At 43.5% G+C, this 25,724-nt stretch overlaps 1 protein-coding gene across 2 annotated transcripts in view; it reads left to right on the top strand.

Annotated features, from left to right (window-relative positions):
* Nucleotides 1-25,724, top strand: part of MFSD4A (major facilitator superfamily domain containing 4A) — a 182,866-nt gene that overhangs the window by 86,294 nt on the left and 70,848 nt on the right. For both annotated transcript variants that reach the window (XM_073587218.1, XM_073587217.1), the window contains 2 exons: nt 13,341-13,580; nt 22,127-22,304. In XM_073587218.1, the coding sequence (XP_073443319.1) occupies nt 13,341-13,580; nt 22,127-22,304 (418 nt within the window). The remainder of the gene's footprint in view (nt 1-13,340; nt 13,581-22,126; nt 22,305-25,724) is intronic.

Consider the following 25,724-nt stretch of genomic DNA (forward strand, 5'->3'; position numbering starts at 1 on the left):
TAATCGGGTACATCGAGTTACGGGCTATACTCCTTATTTCCTGCTGTTCGGACGAGAGGGTAAAGGGATCACGGAGGTAGAGTTGGACCCCGAAGAGCCTCGGCCCTGGACCGGAGTGTCGTCTTGGGTCCGAAATCATCGCCACAGGCTGCAAACTCTTCACCAAATTGTACATACCAAACTTCAATACTGGGAACACCCGGGGAAGAATACAACCTCCCCTCCCCATCTCCAAAGCGGGGACTGTGTGCTTGTACTAGATCAACGCCCCCAGAATAAACTGGAGTCACGTTGGGAAGAGAGTCCTTATCGGGTACTACGCCGTATCCATCCAGAAGGACCTGTGTACGAAATACGGCCCGAGCAGGATGAAACACTGCCCACCCGCATTGTGCATCGTAATATGTTACGCCCGTGTATTTCCACTGACCCGAAGCAACTGGAGCTCGTCCCGAAGACATCCGAACCGGAGTCCATATGCTGGGACTCGGACGACGAGGATTTCCCTCCAGTTCCCAAGGGCCCTCCACCCAATAATGAGCCAGTTGACACAATTAACCCACCGGCATCATGCAGCCCACCGACGTCCACCACCCCAGAAGATTCCACCCCAGTCAAACTTAGACGATCCGAGCGGTCAACAGCCGGCAAACCCCACGAACGGTATGAACAAGACCAGTTCGTATGGCAACGAATATTGACACCTTTACAGGCCAATCTCAATAGACTAACTCCCTCGCCCGAGGACTGGCGAGCTTACAGGGTGGGGGAATGTGGGGAGGAGGACCCCCACATAGTGATTGGGCCGGAACCAAGGGGACCGCCATCAGAGTTATTGAAGGAATCACATCAGGATTACAAAGGGAGACATGTGACTGAAGTTGTCAGGGCGACAGGGGGCGGGGCTAGGGTAAAAGGAACAGGGGACGCGCTGAAGTGGCAGTTGGGGAAGAGAGGGAGTGAAGGCAGGACGCAGGGTGACTTGCAGGGGTGCCGAGAGGAGCCTGCGAGTAGAAAGCTGGACATTTACCGACAAGAGAGACGTGAGAGACTGTTCCCAGAGACTGCTCCCCGCTCCCGTTCTGAGAGAATCATCCCCGCTACCCCCTGCCTTGGTGAGAGAGGAACTTTACCTCAGGTTGTGGCCGTGAGTACTGGTAACCAGGCGACAGAGGCCTGGGCCCTTCCCCCCCAGCCTTCCCTCATCACGCCGACCCGGCCATCACCGGCCTGAAGATACGCCACCTTGTCACAGGCGAGATAAAAGGCTCGCTACCCTGGCTTTGGGAGAGACTCCTTGATAAAGGACGGCTACAGGTCATCTGGGGAACTGCGTCATTACCGCGCGCCACCTCCATCATTTTCTTCAGGGCCTGTTGCGCCCCAACGGCATCGCTTTCTTCAGGGCCTGTTGCGCCCCAACGGCATCGCTTTCTTTAGGGCCTGTTGCGCCCCACCATCATCGTTTTCTTCAGGGCCTGTTGCGCCCCAGCGGCAGTGCTTTCTTCAGGGCCTGTTGCGCCCCAACGGCTTCGCTTTCTTCAGGGCCTGTTGCGCCCCAGCAGCAGCGTTTTCTTCAGGGCCTGTTGCGCCCCAGGGGCAGCGTTTCCTTCAGGGCCTGTTGCGCCCCAACGGCCTCGCTTTCTTCAGGGCTTGTTGCGCCCCAACGGCATTGCTTTCTTCAGGGCCTGTTGCGCCACAACGGTATTGCTTTCTTCAGGGCCTGTTGCGCCCCACCGTCATCACTTTCTTCAGGACCTGTTGAGCCCCATTCCTTCCCGGGGAAGCGAGACTTCAGGATAGCCGCCTCAGCGACCTCAACGCGGCCACGCTACCGAAACCAGCAGTCCCTGGAAGGCTAAGTGGCATTATATGTGGTTAAGATTATGAGTCCCTGCGTGGACTGTTTGTGTTGTTCTTAATACTTGTTTTGTTCAGCCAAGCCCAGCGGCTAAAGTTATATAAAAGTAATTTCGTAAACCACCATTCGTCTAGTGTCTCGTCACTGCATCCTGCGAACCTGCTCAACCCTACAAGAGTACGAGCAATAAAGAGGACCTGTTGGATGCACCTTTGACTCTGTCTCAAGTCTGTTCGCGGTGAAGAAAGGGGTCACCCCCCAGTTGGCACACCTACCTACATTATCACAATTTCTGGTTAGTTAGCCAACACCTGCTTATCCGTCTGGATCTTGAAGTCCCACATGATTTTAGCCCTTTCATTCTCCACCACTTTTTCTAGGGTCTCCCTCCTGGACTTAGGGGGAATTAGCCCATATGCTGTGCAGATATTCCTGTATACAATTTCCGCTACTTTTGTGTGGCGTTCGGTGTACGCTGTTCCTGCTTGCATTTTGCATCCTGCCGCTATGTGTTGGACTGTTTCTGAGGTTTCTTTGCATAGTCTGCACCTTGGGTCTTGTCCTGTGTGGTAGATTCCTGCTTCTAAGGACCTGGTACTTAGTGCTTGCTCTTGTGCTGCTAGTGCCTTTGTGCTGTCTCGGATTCCAGCTTGTGCCAGTCATTGGCAGGATTTCTCCATGTCAGCCACCTCCATTATGTGTCGATGGTACATCCCATGCAGTAGCTTGTCTTGCCTCGGCGCTACATGTTCCTGTTCTTCCTTCCAGATCTGTTGTTGCTGCCTTAGGCTTTCTCTCAGCATCTCATCTTTTGGTGCCAATTTCCTGATGTATTCCTGGATACTCCTGGTTTGATCCGTGATGGTGGCTTGGATGCTTATCAAGCCTCGACCACCCTCCTTTCTGTTGGTATACAATCTTTGGGTATTAGACTTAGGGTGGAGACCTCCATGCATTGTGATGAGCTTTTTGTGTCTTCACATCTGCAGCTTCCATCTCTTCTTTGGGCCAGCACACTATGCCAGCAGGGTATCTGATGACTGGCAGGGCATATGTATTGATAGCGCAAATTTTATTCTTCCCATTGAGCTGGCTCTTCAGGATCTGTCTTACCCTTTGATGGTATTTGGATGTTGCTACTTTCCTTGCCTCCTCATCATGGTTACCATCACCCTGTGGGATGCCGAGGTACTTGTAGCATGTATGGACATTTGCTATATGCCCCACTGGTAATTCCACTCCATCAGTCATGACTACCTTGCCTCTCTTTATTACCAACTGGCTGCACTTCTTCAGTCCCAAGGACATCCCGATGTCTTCACTGTAGATCCTTGTCAGGTAGATCCAAATGTTCAGTTTGTCTGATTTTTTTCTTTATAGGTATATTTTTGAGAAAAATGTAAATTGTTCTTTTAGTCTACAAACTTTTGACAACATGTCCCCGAATTTCCAAGCAATAAATTTAGTTTTTATTTTTCTGAAAAGGAGAAATGGTCAAGATTAATTAAAAAAAACCCAATTCTTTCAGACCTCAAATAATGCAAAGAAAACAAGTCCATAATCTTTTAGAAACAACAATACTAATATTTTAACTCAGGAAGAGTTCAGAAGTCAATATTTTGTGGAATAACCATGATTTGTAAAAACAGCTTTCATGCGTCTTGGCATGCTTGCCACCAGTCTTTCACACTGCTTCTGGCACAAAAATTTAAGCAGTTTTTCTTTATTTGATGGCTTGTGACTATCCATCATCCTGTTGATTACATTCCAGAGTTTTTCAATGGGGTTCAGGTCTGGAGAATGGGCTGCCCATGATAAGGTTTTGATGTGGTGGTCTCTTAACTTTTGCCAGAGCTGTATATATATACATATATCTATATTATAATGCTAGGAGCGTCACTCTGTCCGAAGCCTTTATAGACTGCACAGTCTGGACCCCACAGAGTTACGCATCTAGGGATGAGGATTGTGGCCCAGGAGATCACGGTATGCGTAAGCAGTGAATGCATACTGCGATCTCCGGCACAACAACTTACCTATCCGGTATTGCCACGGGGTCTCTTCGGGCTGGAGTCCGGGACATGAATCCTCCATAGGAAATGGCGCATGTGTATATCGCACTTCAGGCACCATTTTGTTGGTGGGCGGAAATTAGGATGGGAGCAGCACATTATAGAATGGGGCACAGGATGGGAGCAGCACATGACAGAATGGAGGCGCAGGTTGAGAGCAGCACATGACAGTATGGGGGTGCAGGATGGGAGCAGCACATGACAGGATGGGGATGCAGGATAGGAGCAGCACATGACAGGATGTGAGTACCACATGACAGGATGGGGACACAGGATGAGAGCACCACATGACAGGATGGGGACGCACCACATGACAGGATGGGGATGCAGGATGAGAACACCACATGACAGGATGGGGGTGCAGAATTGGAGTAGCACAAACCAGGATGAGGGCAGCACATACCAGAATGGGGGCGCAGGATGGGAGCAGCACATGACAGAATGGGGGTGCAGGATGGGAGCACCACATGACAGGATGGGGGCGCCGGATGGGAGCACCACATGACAGGATTGGGGAGCAGGATGGGAGCAACACATGACAGGATTGGGGCACAGGATGGGAGCACATAACAGGATGAGTGCACAGGAAGAGAGTAGCACATGCATGACAAGATGGAGGCGCACAAAACAGGATGATAGCACAGGATGGGGCTACACTTGACAGGAAGGGGGCGCAGGATGGGAGTAGCATATGACAGGATGTGGGCGTAAGTTGGTAGCAGCACATGACAAGATTATGGTGCAGGATGGAAGCAGCACATACCAGGATGGAGACCATATACCAATGTAAATGCTCGCCACCTGGGCGTAGAACGGGTTTAATAACTAGTGTGTGTATATATATATGTATATATATACACTCACTGGCCACTTTATTAGGTACACCATGCTAGTAACGGGTTGGACCCCCTTTTGCCTTCAGAACTGCCTCAATTCTTCGTGGCAGAGATTCAACAAGGTGCTGGAAGCATTCCTCAGAGATTTTGGACCATATTGACATGATGGCATCACACAGTTGGCGCAGATTTGTCGGCTGCACATCCCTGATGCGAATCTCCCGTTCCACCACATCCCAAAGATGCTCTATTGGATAGAGATCTGGTGACTGAGGAGGCCATTTGAGTACAGTGAACTCATTGTCATGTTCAAGAAACCAATCTGAGATGATTCGAGCTTTATGACATGGCGCATTATCCTGCTGAAAGTAGCCATCAGATGCTGGGTACATTGTGGTCATAAAGGGATGGACATGGTCAGCAACAATACTCAGGTAGGCTGTGGCGTTGCAACGATGCTCAATTGGTACCAAGGGGCCCAAAGAGTGCCAAGAAAAAATTCCCCACACCATGACACCACCACCACCAGCCTGAACCGTTGATACAAGGCAGGATGGATCCATGCTTTCCTGTTGTTTACGCCAAATTCTGACCCTACCATCCGAATGTCGCAGCAGAAATCGAGACTCATCAGACCAGGCAACGTTTTTCCAATCTTCTACTGTCCAATTTCGATGAGCTTGTGCAAATTGTAGCCTCAGTTTCCTGTTCTTAGCTGAGAGGAGTGGTACCCGGTGTGGTCTTCTGCTGCTGTAGCCCATCTGCCTCAAAGTTCGACGCACTGTGCGTTCAGAGATGCTCTTCTGCCTACCTTGGTTGTAACGGGTGGCAATTTGAGTCACTGTTGCCTTTCTATCAGCTCGAACCAGTCTGCCCATTCTCCTCTGACCTCTGGCATCAACAAGGCATTTCCGGCCACAGAACTGCCGCTCCCTGGATTTTTTTTCTTTTTCGGACCATTCTCTGTAAACCCTAGAGATGGTTGTGCGTGAAAATCCCAGTAGATCAGCAGTTTCTGAAATACTCAGACCAGCCCTTCTGGCACCAACAATCATGCCACGTTCAAAGGCACTCAAATCACCTATCTTCCCCATACTGATGCTCGGTTTGAACTGCAGGAGATTGTCTTGACCATGTCTACATGCCTAAATGCACTGAGTTGCCGCCATGTGATTGGCAGATTAGAAATTAAGTCTTAACACACAGTTGGACAGGTGTACCTAATAAAGTGGCCAGTGAGTGTATATATGGTGTACATCAAGAAGGAAACAAGTGTCACCTGGGGAATAGTCACAATGATTGGGCTGTCACAATACAGAGGAGTTGTTTAAGCATATACAAGCATTTATAAGTTCAATATAGTGAGTCAGACATATGCAAATCCCTACTATTACGAGCATGTCTCAAGTACTCCTGCAAGAAAGCAAATGCGAAACGCGCATCTGGGAACATTGATCTGCACTTGCACCTTAAATATGGGTAAGCTGTGTCCACAGTGGAGTAGGCATTGATTTAATAAGCCTACACGAGTCACCTGTATATGTCATTCCTCCTTTGGGATAAGTGTATCACTAGGATATGGAAGTACTTGAGACATGTTCATAATAGTAGGGATCTGTATATGTGTGACTCATAATATTGAACTTATATACGCTTGTATATAGTTAAACAACTCCTCTGTATTGTGACAGCCCAATCATTGTGACTGTTCTCCAGGTGACACTTGTTGTTTTCTTCTTGATGTATACCTTGTGTAACGAATGGAAGCGGAGGCAGAGATGGTGAAGTTCACATTCGTTTTCTGATGAGTCTAATTTTCAGCTTTGCCCAACATATGGTCATCTAATGGTTAGACGGAGACCTGGAGAGGCATACAAGGCACAGTGTCTTGCACCCACTGTGAAATTTGGTGAGGATAGGTGATGATCTGGGGATGCTTCAGCAAGGCTGGAATTGGGCAGGTTAATCTTTGCGAAGGACATATGAATTAAGCCACATACAATGATTATGAACTTGTTTTCTTAGCATTATTTGAGGTCTGCAAGCACTGCATTTTTTTGTTATTTTGACCATTTCTCATTTTCTAAAAACAAATACAAAATTTAGTGCTTGGAAATTCGAAGACATGTTGTGAGTAGTTTATAGAATAAAAGAGCAATTTATATTTTACTCAAAAATATAGCTATAAAGAGAAAAATCAGACACACTAAAAATTTTGCAGTGGTCTTTCGCTTTTTGCCAGAGCTGTATATATACATATATATATATACAGTGTGTAGTGTGTATATATATATATATATATATAATGGAAAAAAATCAGCACCTCCTAGTGTGAACACGTGCAAGCTGCAAAAACTGCACAATATAGACAAAAAGAATACAGCAGCAGATGTGCATGAATCTAGGTCACAGAAAAACATTAAAACCATTCAATTTGGATAATAATCCTGAAAAATATTTGTTTCAAAAAAGTTTTTTTTAAACTTACAGTAATAGATGAAAATGAAGGTTCTTAGTGCACAAATTGGCCAATTCATGTCAACCATGGCAAGGTGACCTCCCTCTGATGGGTCTCTGCTCTACACTACAAGCCACTTCCGGGCCACCAGCCTACAATTTTGGACAAACATGTCACTAATGGGCTAAGCCTACAATTTATGGCTGGTAGAGCTGATTGCGGAACCTGCAAGGCCAATGGGAGGGGTGCAAGATCAGACTGGAGGCAGCCAGCATCCAAACAAAAAGAATACATGAGCACATGTGCTTGAATCTAGGCCATGTGAAAACACAGAAAAACATTAAAACCATTCAATTTGGATAATGTTGCAGCTTGCACGCTTTCACACTAAGGCCTCTTTCACACTTCCGTTTTTTACAATCAGTCACAATCCGCCAGGTTTTGAAAAAAAACGGATCCTCAAATTTTTTTTGAGGATCCGTTTTTTCCCATTGACTTGCATTAATGGCGGATTGTGACGGATTGCTGTCCGTTGCATCCGTTTTTTGTGAGGATCCGCCAAAAGTTGCTGTCCGTCACCATCCTCAAAGATTTCAGAACGGAGCTTGTAACGTTTTCTCTCTCTCTCTCTCTCTCTCTCTCTCTCTCTCTCTCTCTCTCTCTCTCTCTCTCTCTCTCTCTCTCTCTCTCTCTCTCTCTCTCTCTCTCTCTCCTTCCCAGCCAGCGATTCCTTTAAATTTCTTCATTTTCAGGATCCGTCTGAAAACGGATCCTGTGCCATCCATTCACATCAGTTGAGAACGGATCCGCTTGTCCGCCTTTTTGGCGGATTATAACTGATGCAAAAAACTGAAGTGTGAAAGAGGCCTAAGAGGTGCTGATTTTTTGTTTTGGCTTATTATAGTCTATATATATATACCTATATATTTATTACGATTGATTTTGACTAATAAAATGTATTTGTTCATATTTATGAAGTTATCACTCCATTCTCTTTAGTTCTGTAATTCTCTGTGATTTATCTAAAAACAAAGACCCAAAATCTATCTTTAAAGCATACCGTACATTAAGATAGAAGTTTGTTCACATAATGGCCCTAATTAGAGGTGTAACAAGGTAGTAAAAAGGTGGTTAGGTAAAATTATTATTATTATTATTTATTTATATAGCACCATTGATTCCATGGTGCTGTACATGAGAAGGGGTTACATACAAATTACAGATATCACTTACAGTAAACAAACTAACAATGACAGACTGATACAGAGGGGAGAGGACCCTGCACTTTCGGGCTTACATGCTACAGGATGGTGGGAAAGGAGAAAGTAGGTTGGTGGGTTGCAGCAGTTCCGGTGTTGGTTGAGGTGATATCTCCGGTAGTGGTGAGGAGGTAGAGGGGGCATTGCAGGCTGTAGGCTTTCTTTTAGAGGTGGGTTTTCAGGTTCCGTCTGAAGGATCCGAATGTGGTTGATAGTCGGACATGTTGGGGCAAAGAATTCGAGAGCATAGGGGCTATTTGGGAGAAGTCTTGGAGGCGGTTGGGTGATGAGCGAATAAGTGTGGAGGAGAGAAGGAGGTCTTGGGAGGACCGGAGATTACTTGAGGGAAGGTATCGGGAGATTAGTTCAGAGACATATGGGGGAGACAGGTTATAGATGGCCTTGTAGGTCAGTATTAGTAATTTGAACTGGATACGCTGAGGGAATGGGAGCCAGTGAAGAGATTTGCAGAGGGGAGAAGCAGAGGAGTAGCGAGGAGAGAGATGAATTAGTCGGACAGCAGAGTTAAGGATGGACTGGAGAGGTGCGAGGATGTTAGCAGGGAGACCACATAAAAGGATGTTGCAGTAGTCAAGGCGGGAGATGATGAAGGCATGCTCAAGCATTTTAGTAAATTGAGGGTTGAGGAAAGGACGGATTCTGGAAATATTTTTGAGCTGGAGGTGACAGGAGGTAGAGAGAGCTTGGATGTGCAGTTTGAAGGACAGGGCAGAGTCAAAGGTTACTCCTAGGCAGCGGACTTCCGGTACTGGGGAAAGCATGATGTCATTAATTGTTATAGGTAGCTCGGGTAAGGAAGATCTGTGAGATGGAGGAAAGATGATGAGTTCAGATTTGTCCACATTGAGCTTGAGGAAGCGAGAGGAGAAGGAGGATATGGCTGATAGACACCCTGGGATTCTGGACAGCAGAGAGGTGACGTCTGGGCCAGAGAGGTAGATCTCAGTGTCATCAGCATAAAGGTGGTACTGGAATCCGTGGGACTTTATGAGTTGCCCCAGACCAAGTGTATAGATTGAGAAGAGTAGGGGTCCTAAAAGAGCCTTGCGGGACTCCAACAGAAAGAGGGTGGGATGAGGAGGTAGTGTGGGAGTGAGAGATGCTGAATGTGCGGTTGGAAAGGTATGAGGAGATCCAGGATAGGGCGAGGTCTTTGATGCCAAAGGAGGAGAGGATCTGTAGTAGGAGGCAGTGGTCAACTGTGTCGAATGCAGAGGACAGGTCTAGAAGCAGGAGTATAGAGTATTGTCCGTTTGCTTTAGCTGTAAGTAGGTCGTTAGTAATTTTGAGAAAAAAACAAAACAGGCAGAGATGCTTACTTGTATAAACAGGCCTCAATACAAATGCACTAACAGGGTGCAGCAGACCCAAGTAAAATGGCAACTGCACAGGTGCAATAATACCTAATGAAACAGCCAGCCTGCAATCAGGGATTGGCCGTGTGGCACACCAGTGCAAAAAAATAATCCGTATGTGGCAATGTTCACACAGGCAATGCAGAGCATATGGTTCACAGCCTCTTAGTAACACCATATAGGGGGGCTGCCCAGTGCTAACTATAATGCATCCCATGTGAACAGAGGCCACAGTTTACAGAACCATTTGGGCCCAACTGCACCCTGAAAAGATAAAAAGTGCACAAAAACATGTCAATATAAGTAAGGTATACGTTAATATTATGGCCATAATACGTAAGCTGGCAAACTAACGTCAAAGTTCCTTACACTTGCCAGTCCTACTCTAACATGAAAACCACAATATAATATATTAATATAATATTAACCAATACCTTTCTGTTGGAGTGTGCCACACGGCCAATCCTTGATTGCAGGCTGGCTGTTTCATTAGGTATTATTGCACCTGTGCAGTTGCCATTTTACTTGGGTCCGCTGCACCCTGTCAGTGCATTTGTATTGAGGCCTGCTTATACAAGTAAGCATCTCTGCCTGTTTTGTTTTTTTCTTCAAATATTGGAGGATTCTTTCCTCTTTCTGTGGTTTTCATGTTAGAGTAGGACTGGCAAGTGTAAGGAACTTTGACGTTAGTAATTTTGGTCAGGGCTGTCTCAGTGGAGTGATGGAGGCGGAAACCAGATTGTAGTTTGTCAAAGAGCAAGTTAGATGATAGGTGGGAGGAAAGTTCAGCGTGGACGTGCTGCTCCAGGAGTTTGGAAGCGAATGGGAGCAGCGATATTGGGCGGTAGCTCGACATAGCGGTTGGGTCGAGGGTTGGCTTTTAAGGATAGGCGTGATTATGGCATGTTTGAAAGCAGAAGGGAAGGTACCGGACGTTAGTGATAGGTTGAAGAGGTGGGTTAGGGATGGGATAAGTGTGGTGGTGAGGTTGGGGAGGAGGTGGGATGGGATGGGGTCGAGTGCACAGGTTGTGAGGTGCGATTTAGAGAGGAGACAATTAAACTCCCCTTCAGTGATATTGGAGAGGGAGGTTATGGGGTTTGGGCATTAGTCTGGTATACAAAGGGGTTGTGGTGGTTGAATGATGAAGACTTGCCTTGTTTGGTCAATCTTATTTTTGAAGTGTGTGGCAAAGTCCTCGGCAGAGAGGAGGGAGGTTGGAGGGGGCAGTGGTGGGCGGAGGAGGGGGTTAAAAGTTTTGAATAACTGTTTGGGGTTGTAAGATAGGGAACATTCGAGGGTTGTGAAGTAGGCCTGTTTAGCAGAGGCAGATTTGAAAGCGAGTGTTGCCTGCTTGAATGCGGTGAAGTCGTCTTGCGAATTTGTTTTCTTCCAAAATTAAGCCACCAAATTTACTATAGCAAATATGTAACAGCAGAACTGTACAAAAGTTTTAGCTGGGTGTTGAAAAACTACTGCCAAGTAAGAATGGTTTCTAAAATAGAAGTGTTACTGTAATAATATTTTGTAAAGCGAATGGTCAAAAGAGAGATCTAAATCACATTAATGTTTAGTGTGCCTTCAAAGCAGCATCAATTCTTCTAGGTACACTTGCACACAGTTTTTGAAGGGACTCGGCAGAGAAGTTGTTAGAAACATTTGAAAACATATCCATAGCTTCTGTGGATGTAGGCTTACTCAAACGCTTCTGTATCATCATGTAGTAATTGAATCTACCTTGAGTGTAAAACCTAATTACAGCAGCGTGATCATCTTGAAGTGCCTGTTCTCTAATCTTTAACCACATCATGTATTCCCAGACAGACTCACTAGTGAAAACAAGGCTCTATGGGAGGCCATGTGTTGGATGTCTTTGTCCAGCGACACAAATAATTTGGAGCCAATCAGACGTCTCCTGATGGTATTGCATGATGGATAAGTATTTGCCTGTATTTCTCAGCATTGAGAACACCAAAAATGGGCAATGTTCAGGACCATATATGCAGTGGTCGGCCAAGGAAACGTAATGCAGCTTATAAACGATCTATCATGCTTGCTGTCCTTCGAAATCAGAATATGTCCAGCAGTGCCATCAGCTCCGAATTGACATCAACCAGTGGGAGCACGCTACACAAATCTACTTTTCAGAGAAGTCTGACCAAAAGTGGTCTTCATGGCAGAATTGAGGCCAAAACAAGACCTTCAACATGGAAATAAGGTCAAATGACTCAACCTAGCATGAAAACATAGAAACTGGGGAGCAGAAAAATGGTAGCAGGTGTTCTGGACTAAAGAGTCAAAATTTGGAACATTTGGCTGTAACAGAAGCCAGTTTGTTTGTAAGAGGCTGAAGAGTGGCACATTGTTGATTGTATCTCAGTAAGAGCTATATTTTGTGTAAAAAGGAACAAGTAGTCATTGAAGTAATGATATGGCCCCCACAGAGCCCTGATCTCAACATCATTAAGTCTGTATGGAATCACACAAAGAGACAGAAGGATTTCTGCAGGCCTACATCCTTAGATGAAGGTAGATTGAAGGTAAAGGGTGATCACACCAATTATTGATTTGGCTTATATTTCTCTTATGTCCTTTCACCTTACATTTTGTTAATTGATACAAATAAATTATTAACACTTCTATAAACTCAAAATTGTGAATTGTAATTTTTGGGGGTTTGAAAGGACTGACTATCAATTCACAAGTTTTTGACCAGTAGTACAACTTGATATGTAATGAAAAGTGTGAAATGTATGCAGAGACCCATTCTCGTAATTGTGGTGGACCTTGCGCTTGGACCCCCAGCAATCAGCAACTTACCCACCCTATGGATACATTAGTATGGTAGACTAATGTTTTAAAGAGATTGAGTCACATGTACACATCATAGAAGTGGTCCTTCATTCAAAATTCCACTTTATAAATCACAGACCTGCTCATTAGGACCATAAAAACAAACATGTAATATTTCATTTTCCTGCAGCAGGCAAAGTATGGGAAATCTATGACCAAATGAATTTCCTAGCAATGAGAACAATAGTGAGCCTAGGAGAAGCACCTCCTCATTAAGAACAGTAAGTCTGTGTATATTGGTACCAGAAGCTGGACTGGCTTGGATCAGTTGAGTAAAGTAGGGTGTACATAACAAAGATCACAAAAGTGAGACATCTTGAAAATCATGCAATAAAATAACAGGTATGATCAGTGTCAGACTGAAGAACATTGGGCCCACCAGAGGATTTGATCCTGGGGGCCCACCTTTCTTCTCCACTCAAGAGTCCCATGGCTGCTGCAAGGTTTGCACTTGGAACTCTCCTAAAGAAGAAGCTAGGGCCCACCGGAGGATTCTCTGGTGGGCCAGTCCAACCCTGGGTATGATAAATTTTGTAGTTCTTGGTTAGATTTTGTCTATTTTACACAATAAGTATCCATCTAAATAAGTGATGACAGGACAGTGAACCTTTGCTTTTTTCCTCAGGTACTTCACTTCTTTGTTGGTTTTGGAGCTCTGCTGAGTCCATTAATAGCGGACCCATTTCTTTCTGACACCAACTGTATACAATCAAATGCCACACAGAATGGAAGCAGCAACCTTGAGCACATCAGAAATTCAATTGTTCCACATCATCCAGGCAATGTATCTCACTATGTCCTTCCTCTTGTTGGACCTGTATTGACAAATGTCTCTTATGCGTTTTGGATCATGGCTGCTATCAATGTGAGTTCTTTATTGTGGTTCTTCTTGTAAATACACATACACTGATCAATCATACAATAAAAACCACTGACAAAAGAAACAGCACTATTTATCTCATTACTATGGCATCTGTAAATGTAAATTAGACAGCTAGTAAACATTGAGGGGCTAATACATCAATTAACTTACATCAGAAGACTTTGAACAGTTGCATGAGTTGTACAAAAGTGTTGTAACTTTTTCAAGCCAGTCTTAAGCAGCTCCTGCAAAATAGGCAGAGCTGGGGAGGAACCAGGTTGGGGCGGGGTGTGGCCATACCCGCTCAAATTCAAGTGTCTCCATTTCTTATGCCATAAATGTTACTCCAGGCCTTGACTGCTGTAACATTTCTCATGAGGCACATGCCATCAGGGCTGTTACCAAGAATTTCAGGGCCCCATAGTGGCAAAAATGTTTGGGCACCCTTAAGACTCCGCCCAGGCTTCATCTCAGCTCTGCTTCCACATCTCGACCCTTCCACAGTCCCATTGCCCACTCTTGGAAAAACTCTACTTCTGCACCACGTCCTCACCAATCACACATTAACAGTTCCCATTGCACATCATATCACATGCAAAGCCATCAGCTTTTGTTTAGGTCAAAAGATTTTCTAAGGGCTGCCACCACAACAGTATAGACTTTTTTTTTAGCCAGGCCCTACTATTCTCTAACCTATTACACATTTCTTAAAATATCCAGTACTCTTTTTAGGTATTTTTTTATTTATTTTTCTTTAAGGGTATGTGTCTCATAAATTTTAGAAATGACCAATAATACCACATACAAGGAACAAATACTGTCACATCATGGCCGGACCACATATTACCACCACATAGTGACAAAATAATACCACATACAAGGAGCAAATACCGCCATATCATGACCAGACCATATATTACCACCATATAGTGACTGAATAGTGACTGAATACTACAATACTTATCATTAATAGAAAAACACAATACTAATATTACCATAAGTGCCATAATACACAGGAGCTCTGTACAGTGCCTTGCGAAAGTATTCGGCCCCCTGGAACTTTTCAACCTTTTCCCCCATATCATGCTTCAAACATAAAGGTACCAAATGTAAAATTTTGGTGAAGAATCAACAACAAGTGGGACACGATTGTGAAGTTGAACGAAATTTATTGGTTATTTTAAATTTTTGTGGAAATTCAAAAACTGAAATGTGGGGCGTGCAATATTATCCAGCCCCTCTACTTTCATTGCAACAAATGCACTCCAGAAGTTCATTGTGGATCTCTGAATCATCCAATGTAGTTCTAAATGACTAATGATAATAAATATAATCTACCTGTGTGTAATCAAGTCTCCATATAAATGCACCTGCTCTGTGATAGTCTCAGGGTTCTATTTGATGCACATAGAGCATCATGAAGGCAAAGGAACACAACAGGCAGGTCCGTGATACTGTTGTGGAGAAGTTTAAAGCCAGATTTGGATACAAAATGATTTCCAAAACTTTAAACATCCCAAAAGAGCACTGTGCAAGCGATCATATTGAAATGGAAGGAGTATTATACCACTGCAAATCTACCAAGATCCGGCCGTCCCTCTAAACTTTCATCTCAAACAAGGAGAAGACTGATCAGAGATGCAGCCAAGAGGCCCATGATCACTCTGGATGAACTGCAGAGATCTACAGCTGAGGTGGGACAGTCTGTCCTTAGTCGTACACTGCACAAATATGGCCTTTATGGAAGAGTGGCAAGAAGAAAGCCATTTCTCAAAGATATCCATAAAAAGTGTTGTTTAAAGTTTGCAAAAAGCCACCTGGGAGACACACCAAACATGTGGAAGAAGGTGCTCTGGTCAGATGAAACCAAAATCGAACTTTTTGGTAACAATGCCAAACGATATGTTTGGCGTAAAGGCAACACAGCTCATCACCCTGAACACACCATCCCCACTGTCAAACATGGTGGTGGCAACATCATGATTTGGGCCTGCTTTTCTTCAGCAGGGACAGGGAAGATGGTTAAAATTGATGGGAAGATGGATGGAGCCAAATACACGACCATTCTTGAAGAAAACCTGTTGGAATCTGCAAATGACCTGAGACTGGGACGAAGATTTGTTTTCCAACAAGACAATGATCCCAAACATAAAGCAAAATCTACAATGGAATGGTTCACAAATAAACGTATCCAGGTGTTAGAATGGCCAAGTCAAAGTCCAGACCTGAATCCAATCGAGAATCTGTGAAACGAGCTGAAAACTGCTGTTCACAAACGATCTCCATCAAACCTCACTGAGCTCGAGCTGTTTGCCAAGGAAGAATGGGCAAGAATTTCAGTCTGTCGATATACAAAACTAATAGAGACATACCCCAAGTGACTTACAGCTGTAATTGCAGCGAAAGGTGGCGCAACAAAGTATTAAGTTAAAGGGGCCGAATAATATTGCACGCCCCACTTTTCAGTTTTTGAATTTCCACAAAAATTTGAAATAACGAATAAATTTCATTCAACTTCACAATTGTGTCCCACTTGTTGTTGATTCTTCACCAAAATTTTACATTTGGTATATTTATGTTTGAAGCATGATATGTGGGAAAAGATTGAAAAGTTCCAGGGGGCCGAATACTTTCGCAAGGCACTGTATATAGTGTATAGTGTACAGGTAGTACAGTAATCACTGGTCGCATTATACACAGGAGCTCTGTATATAGTGTACAAGTAATACAGGGATCACCAATCACATTATACACAGGAGCTCTGAATATAGTGTACAGCGTACAGGTAATGCAGGGATCACCAATGACATTATACACAGGAGCTCTGTATATAGTGTATAGTGTACAGATAATACAGTGATTACCAGAAACATTATACATAGGAGCTCTCTATGTAGCGTCAGTGTACAGGGATCACCTGTGACTTAATACACAGGAGCTCTGTATCTAGTGTACAGATAGATAATACAGTGATCACCAGTGACATTATATACAGGAGCTCTGTAAAATGTATACAGTGTATAGAATAAGTGTACAGGTTAAACACTGACTCATTGGTGACTTTTCTAGTTAAAGTCCTTCATCTTCGCTTTTCTTTTTACTTCAGCACAGACCTTCATCACTTCTTCCAGACAGTATATATATATATATTTATATACAGTCATATGTAAAAGTTTGGGCACCCCTATTAATGTTAACCTTTTTTCTTTATAACAATTTTGGTTTTTGCAACAGCTATTTCAGTTTCATATATCTAATAACTGATGGACTCAGTTATATTTCTGGATTCAAATGAGGTTTTTTGTACTAACAGAAAGTGTGCAATCTGCATTTAAACAAAATTTGTCCGGTGCGAAAGTATGGGCACCCTTATCATTTTCTTGATTTGAACACTCCTAACTATTTTTTACTGCCTTCCTGAAGCACTAAATTGGTTTTGTAACCTCATTGAGCTTTGAACTTCATAGCCAGGTGTATCAAATCATGAGAAAAGGTATTTAAGGTGGCCAATTGCAAGTAGTTCTCCTATTTGATTCTCCTATGAAGAGTGGCATCATGGGCTCCTCAAAACAACTCTCAAATGATCTGAAAACAAAGATTATTCAGCATAGCTTTTCAGGGGAAGGATACAAAAAGTTGTCTCAGAGATTTAACCTGTCAGTTTCCACTGTGAGGAACATAGTAAGGAAATGGAAGAACACAGGTACAGTTCTTGTTAAGCCCAGAAGTGGCAGGCCAAGAAAAATATCAGAAAGGCAGAGAAGAAGAATGGTGAGAACAGTCAAGGACAATCCACAGACCACCTCCAAAGACCTGCAGCATCATCTTGCTGCAGATGGTGTCACTGTGCATCGGTCAACAATACAGCGCACTTTGCACAAGGAGAAGCTGTATGGGAGAGTGATGCGAAAGAAGCTGTTTCTGCAAGCACGCCACAAACAGTCGCCTGAGGTATGCAAAAGCACATTTGGACAAGCCAGTTACATTTTGGAAGAAGGTCCTGTGGACTGATGAAACAAAGATTGAGTTGTTTGGTCATACAAAAAGGCGTTATGCATGGAGGCTAAAAAACACGGCATTCCAAGAAAAACACTTGCTACCCACAGTAAAATTTGGTGGAGGTTCCATCATGCTTTGGGGCTGTGTGGCCAATGCCGGCACCGGGAATCTTGTTAAAGCTGAGGGTCGCATGGATTCAACTCAGTATCAGCAGATTCTTGACAATAATGTGCAAGAATCAGTGACGAAGTTGAAGTTACGCAGGGGATGGATATTTCAGCAAGACAATGATCCAAAACACCGCTCCAAATCTACTCAGGCATTCATGCAGAGGAACAATTACAATGTTCTGGAATGGCCATCCCAGTCCCCAGACCTGAATATCATTGAACATCTGTGGGATGATTTGAAGCGGGCTGTCCATGCTCGCGACCATCAAACTTAACTGAACTGGAATTGTTTTGTAAACAGAAATGGTCACAAATACCTTCATCCAGAATCCAGGAACTCATTAATAGCTACAGGAAGCGACTAGAGGCTGTTATTTTTGCAAAAGGAAGATCTACGAAATATTAATGTCACTTTTATGTTGAGGTGCCCATACTTTTGCACCAGTCAAATTTTGTTAAAATGCATATTACACCTTTTCTGTTAGTACAATAAACCTCATTTGAATCCAGAAATATAACTGAGTCCATCAGTTATTAGATATATGAAACTGAAATAGCTGTTGCAAAAACCAAAATTGTTATAAAGAAAAAAAGGTTAACATTAATAGGGGAGCCCAAACTTTAACATATGACTGTATATATACACTCACTGGCCACTTTATTAGGTACACCTGTCCAACTGTGTTTTAAGACTTAATTTCTAATCAGCCAATCACATGGCGGCAACTCAGTGCATTTAGGCATGTAGACATGGTCAAGACAATCTCCTGCAGTTCAAACCGAGCATCAGTATGGGGAAGAAAGGTGATTTGAGTGCCTTTGAACGTGGCATGATTGTTGGTGCCAGAAGGGCTGGTCTGAGAATTTCAGAAACTGCTGATCTACTGGGATTTTCACGCACAACCATCTCTAGGGTTTACAGAGAATGGTCCGAAAAAGAAAAAAAATCCAGTGAGCGGCAGTTCTGTGGCCGGAAATGCCATGTTGATGCCAGAGGTCAGAGGAGAATGGGCAGACTGGTTCGAGCTGATAGAAAGGCAACAGTGACTCAAATTGCCACCCGTTACAACCAAGGTAGGCAGAAGAGCATCTCTGAACGCACAGTGCGTCGAACTTTGAGGCAGATGGGCTACAGCAGCAGAAGACCACACTGGGTACCACTCCTCTCAGCTAAGAACAGGAAACAGGCTACAATTTGCACAAGCTCATCGAAATTGGACAGTAGAAGATTGGAAAAACGTTGCCTGGTCTGATGAGTCTCGATTTCTGCTGCGACATTCGGATGGTAGGGTCAGAATTTGGCGTAAACAACATGAAAGCATGGATCCATCCTGCCTTGTATCAACGGTTCAGGCTGGTGGTGGTGTCATGGTGTGGGGAATTTTTTCTGGGCACTCTTTGGGCCCCTTGGTACCAATTGAGCATCGTTGCAACGCCACAGCCTACCTGAGTATTGTTGCTGACCATGTCCATCCCTTTATGACCACAATGTACCCAACATCTGATGGCTACTTTCAGCAGGATAATGCGCCATGTCATAAAGCTCGAATCATCTCAGATTGGTTTCTTGAACATGACAATGAGTTTACTGTACTCAAATGGCCTCCTCAGTCACCAGATCTCAATCCAATAGAGCATCTTTGGGATGTGGTGGAACGGGAGATTCGCATCAGGGATGTGCAGCCGACAAATCTGCGCCAACTGTGTGATGCCATCATGTCAATATGGTCCAAAATCTCTGAGGAATGCTTCCAGCACCTTGTTGAATCTCTGCCACGAAGAATTGAGGCAGTTCTGAAGGCAAAAGGGGGTCCAACCCCTTACTAGCATGGTGTACCTAATAAAGTGGCCAGTGAGTGTATATATATATATATATATATATATATATACTGTATGTTATAACCTGTAGTCTTTCCCACAATTCATTACCAGTCACATGCCTGCATCTTCAATGCACCCGCACTCTGTACCTCTCGCTCCCCTGATTCATTTTATTTACATGCTCATCACCGCCACAATTAATCATGTCATGTCATCTCTCTCTCCCACCCCCACCCTCAATTTATTATCATTTGCTGTCACCCATCCCCCATTCTTATTTCATCATCACTTGCTCTCCCACCCACCCTCAATTCATCATTTGCTGTACTCCACCCTCAATTCTTCAATATTTGATGTCCCCATCTCCCACCCTTAATTCACCATCATTTGCTCTCCCCCACCCTCAATTCCTCATTATTTGTTCTCCCAACACTCGAACTCAATTCATTGTCGTTTGCACTCCCCACCCTCAATTTATTATCATTTGCTGTATCCAACCCTTAATTCATCATTATTTGCTGTCCCCACCCCCCACTCTCAATTCTTCTTTTGCTGTCCCCTGTCCTCGCCCTCTATTCATCATTTGCTGTCTCCCAGCCTAGATTCATCATTTACTGTTTCCGCCCCACCCTCAATTTATCATTTTCTGTTCCCCATCCCCACCCTCCATTCATCATTTACTGTTCCCGCCCCACCCTCAATTCATCATTTGCTGTCCCCCACCTCAATTGATCATTTGATGTATCCCACCATCAATTCATAATTATTTGCTGTCTCCCATTCTCCACCCTCAATCCATCATTTGCTGTCTCTCATCCCCCACCACAATACACCATTTTTCACTGTCCCCCTTCCCCCACCCTGAATGCATCATCATTTGCTCCCTCCAAGTACATTTAGTTCATTTTATTAAAATGTTTATTAAAAATATTTATTAAAATGTTTTTCATACTTATCTTTCACACAATCCCCTGCAGACTTAGCTCCACTTATAGTGTCCTCCTGGCGAATGGCGATTGTACATGCCGGCGCGTACGTGATGACGTCATTGCATACGCGGCATCACAGAATAGGCAGAGGGACTCCCTGCGCCGAGATGTGTGCCGTTGGTGGTGGCATGCTGGCGCACACTACATTATTACGCTCTGGGACCCAATGAGCATAAACACAAGAGGGGGGGTGGACTGGGTCGGATCTGGGCCAGGTCTCTTGTGCTTCTGCTTACCAAGCTCCAAACAACAATAAGGGCAGTAATGCCCTCATGGCAGTCCTGCATGCCACCGATAAGGTCATGAATTCAGCATTCATTAAGTGACCTTTTAATGAAATCAGCGCATCTTATTTTTGCACACTTTACTCTATCCACTCTAAGACTGGTGTACAAAACACCAGTCTTCATGAATCGGGGATTGAGTTCTTCTCAAGCTGAAACCTGGAAAAATTGGCAAGCATAAGGAAGTGACTTTTACAAGGGCAAATTTGTGATGGCAAGATGATTGAGTCCAAGCATCTCCAAAATGGCAGATCTTGTATGGCGCTTCCTGTATGCAGTGGATAGTATCTACAAAAAGTTGTTCAATGAACCAGAGAACCGCTGACAGGGTTAAGGATATTCCAGGTTAATCAATGCTGTGCAGAATGAAGGCTTGTCCACCTGGGGTTTTCCCTCAGAAAAGATACTGTAGTACTAATTGCTAAAAAGGGTAAAGGCTATAGGCACCTTTGTAATGTTTTTCTACATTGTATGCATTATATCAAATTAAATATGTCTGCAACCGATTTTAATAAAAAGTAATCAAAATTTTTAGATTAGCAGCTTGAATGTTTTACTCTCTTCTACACTCATCTAAGCTCAAATTGAATCAAATTAATCTTGATTAATCATGAAATCAAAATCAATCTGGATCTTAGATGAATGTCTTGGAGAGAAAAGAGAGGACAGAAATGAATTGCAGAAATCATTAATATCACATAATAGATACATTAGTCTGTGCTATGAAAGAAAACGGTAAGAACATACAGTTCGTAGTCGCAGACTAGTCACAGTGGCCATGCTGACTTGTGCTTTCTAGACAGTGTCTACGATGAGAAAATCCTGATTGCACTATGGAGCAATGGAAGAAGATGGTCTGGTATGATAAATCATATGGCGAGCTGCAGTATGGGATAACGGCAAGCTGGCAGGGGCAGTGTGATTCTTTGAGGGGTAACTTTGGGTTCTGCTGTATGGATTTTACTTTGACACTTGCCAACCACCTAAAAATATTGTTGTAGACCACACGTATGTGTGATGTGCTGGAAAAACAAATCCAATCCATAGAAGCCTTATTTGGCCACCTAAAATGACATGACTTTGTCAATAATGTCCTAGCCTCAATGGGTGGCAAGAGGTGCACTTACATAATATTAACAAGGGGTTTTAACAATATGGCTAATTTGTGTTTGATATATTTACAGGATCTTTTTATTGTCAATGTAAAAATCTGTAAAGTTGACATAGATTATTTTTTTAAGTAGCTACTAGACCCAGGAATTTTTCTTTCTTTCACTTTCCTGCAGCTTCCTGTGCCTATTGCAGTTTTTCTGTTAATGTACAAAAAAGGCATGGTGCCTGGATGTAATAGGAGGCGTCCATCGCTACTGACTGCAGATGAGCTAGCAATGGAGGCTCATGAGGAAACTGAGATAGACGATGGGAAGAAATCAGAAACACAAGAAATATATCATCACGAAGAAAGTAAGAAATTCTTCAAGAAGATGTCATTGTATTGGTTACTGTTCATCAAAAGCAAATAGTATGCACCATCTGTGGTACATACACTCCTCATCATTCAAATTCCAACATCAAGAAGTAAAAATCTTGGAATTATTGAAATCATAGGATGGATAGACGTGTTAATGAAATGCAAATGCTAAAAAAATGGAAACAAAATTAGCAGCATAAGCAACATACAACCTGGCTCCGCATGCTGAAAAAGAGCCCTTGGGACACTCCAGGGAAATTGCCATACCACTGGTTCCACCAAGTCAATGAAATTTCAAGCTGTTATTGTATTAGGAATACAGATAAGAGGTGTCCAGCCACCATACATTATGTCACCTTAGGAGTAGAACCGACGTGTTATTCCTTCATGAAGACATCTTCGTGTTATTACCCAAATGGCCTTCATGAGGGAATTTCACATTGGTCCTACTCCTAGGATTATGATATGAGGCGGTATAATGTACAGTTGCTAGACCTCTCTAGTCTTCATTTTAGGTACGCTAACAGCTTGATGTGACATTGATATGCTTGTGTGACCAATAGAACGGCCATTTCTCCAAAGTGTCGCAAGAGCCATTTTTCAACATGACAACTCTTGGCAGCATGTTGCCTGTACTCCTGTGTGCAGCCTGTGTGGCTCAAACCTGTTACTATGGCCTGCAGTATCTCCAGACTTATCTCCCTCCAAACATATCTGATACGTCATCAGTTGGCAATTGCAAAAGGAGCTGCCATCAGCGGATCTTGATGAGTTGAATGCCGAAGTGAAGCTCGGCAGAACTATTAATAACCTCATTGATAGTTTGCAAAGGCATGTAAGTTCTTGTATTTTTGCTTGTGGCATTCATATTCAATACTGAATAAATTGAGATGTTTTGAAAATTTGTATTGTTTGCAGGTCATTTAACATGTCTGTCCATCCTGTGCAGTAGCTTGGCATCTTTTCATTAGAGGGAACATCAGATTCATCCTGCCAGAACATCGGGCAACAAGAATTAGACACTGGCTGCATATTCTGAAATTCTGCAGAGACCAGACTGCAAAAATGTGTCTCGGATGATTAGTTCAAGAGTATCAGAGTAAAACATATACTGCTGATCTGTGATTCATGCTGCCCATAATTCATTCAGCATGAATCTGCTGTAAGGTTAATTTTAATGGCCGCAAAATGTTTGTATTTGTCAGAAAAGCAGTGTTGCTTTCAAGTTATATCATTAAGAACTGATAAACTTTTCTGCCATTGGTCTTTTACAACTTGAAATAGTTCAGAACTATATTCCTTAAAAGAGTTTTCCAGAGAATAAAAATATTTTTAAAGGGATGAGAATGCTTAAAATGAAAAGTAATACCCTCAGCTATATTCTATTTCTTGGGAAACCTATTAAACGGAAACATGCTGAAAGTCTGTTACTCAAGCAAGAGAGTTGTCGACGCATGATGGATGATGTTTGTTAGATTTTTAAAAGTTATTTGTTTTTTACGATTAATAAAGGAGAAATCACAATCACTTCTTTTCTGTAAATTCATAGAAGATGCAGTGCAGCTAATAAGGTTGTATCTGTCGCAATATTTGGAATATTTTTCTTTCCAGTCCAGTTTTCCCATTGACACACTTCATAAATATACAAATGAACCACCCATGAATTTAAGTATAAGAAGTATATACAAACATCCACAACCCAAGCTGAACCTGCTGTTTGACTTTGTTCTTTTAATGACTTCTGTCTGATTAAGGCTACTTTCAGACTTCCGGCTTTTTGATTCCGGCACCCTGCGGCGAAAATTTCCCAAACCGAATCCGGCGATATGTGGTGCCGGGTCCGGCTTTTACACCATTGGGATACATTGTTGCTGGATGACACCGCATTAACACGCGGCGCGTCTGGCTTTTCCCAGATCCGGCGAAAAGTGATGATGTGGCGTTGTGAAAAACCTTTGCATGCAACGTTTTTTTCCTCTGCCGGACCGCTTTTCTCTACTGCGCATGCCCGGCTGTTGTGAGTTCATTTTCTGATCCACCAGTTGTGAGTTCTCCTGCCAGGCTCCCTCTGGTGGTAACAGGAGGTAGTGAGGCTGATTTAATCAGTAGAGATCTGCCACCTGATAATGAGAATGAGGATTGGACCTCAGGAATCTCAGACTGGATTTAAGACAGCCGACTCCCTATTCTGGTGCTGGTGATTCCTTCTGGCTTGTCAGGTCTTGGTTTTCAGCTCTGTTCCAGTCATCTAAAGCTACGTTTTTCTGCTAATGTTCACACTTGATTTTGTTGGTCTATTCAGTTTTTTGTGTGGTCAGCCAGCCCCGGCTGGAGCTGTGCTGAATTTCCACTCTTATTTACCTGTATTTGCCAATTTACTTTTTGTCCCTTATTAGATTGGCCTCTTTTTGCTCTGTCTCAGAATATTTCAGAGTGCTGATATAGTGGGAGAAGTCTAGTGACTTCAGGATTAATTTTGCTATCAGAAGTGTTGGACATTATTTTTGTAGGGTTTTTTGCAGACAATGTCTTTTCTTTCCTATCCTTTCTAGTTAGTTTGGGCCCCATTGTTTGCTCAGCCTATTTTCCTGCCTGTGTTTGTGCTTTCATCTTGTTTCACCGTCAATACATGTGTGGGGACTGTCTTTCCTTTGGGGTCTGCTCTGGGGCAGTTAGTTTTCCCCTTTTCTTGCTTCGGGCTTATGTTGTTCTCTGGCTGTGACGAAGCATCTAGGATCATCGTGGGTACGCTCCACAGCTGCTGCTAGTTGTGTGGTTGGGATCAGGGATCTGCAGTCTGCATAGTTACTATCCTCTCTGGTTTTCTGTGACTTAGCTTGTTTTGTTTTTTCTCCTCGGTGACCCATTCGTAACACCCGGCATATTTCCTCGGGCATCAATTAACCCTGCAAGCGGCGGCAAAAATAAAATCTCGCCTCGTCAATTAACCCTGCAAGGGGATCTCTCCGCGTCAATTTACCCTGCAAGTGGATCTCTCCACGTCAATTAACCCTGCAAGCGGATCTCTCCGCGTCAACCCTGCAAGCGGATCTCTCCACGTCAATTAACCTTGCAAGCGGTGGCAAAAATAAAATCTCCCTCTCTCTCACTCTCACTCTCCCTCCCTCTCTCTCATTCTCTCTCTCTCTTTCTCACTCTCTCTCATATTCACTCACATTTGCTGATCTGTTCCTTTAAATTTCTCCTCCACTGTATCCGGCCAAATGTAGCATCCGGTGTCTGTGTTTTCAGCTGCATTCGGTACTACAGCTTTTCACCGCAGCCCGCCCGATTCCAAAGCCGGAAGTCTGAAAGTAGCCTAACATAGGTAACTTACCAGATTACCAGACAAAATATTCCAAAGTTGCAAGAGTACTATTCTTGTTCATTGTTTTAAAAAAAAAAAAAATGAA

This window comes from Dendrobates tinctorius, unplaced genomic scaffold (assembly GCF_039654945.1).
Source record: "Dendrobates tinctorius isolate UK_male_01 unplaced genomic scaffold, ASM3965494v1 ptg000098l, whole genome shotgun sequence".
Classification (NCBI taxonomy): Eukaryota; Metazoa; Chordata; class Amphibia; order Anura; family Dendrobatidae; genus Dendrobates; species Dendrobates tinctorius.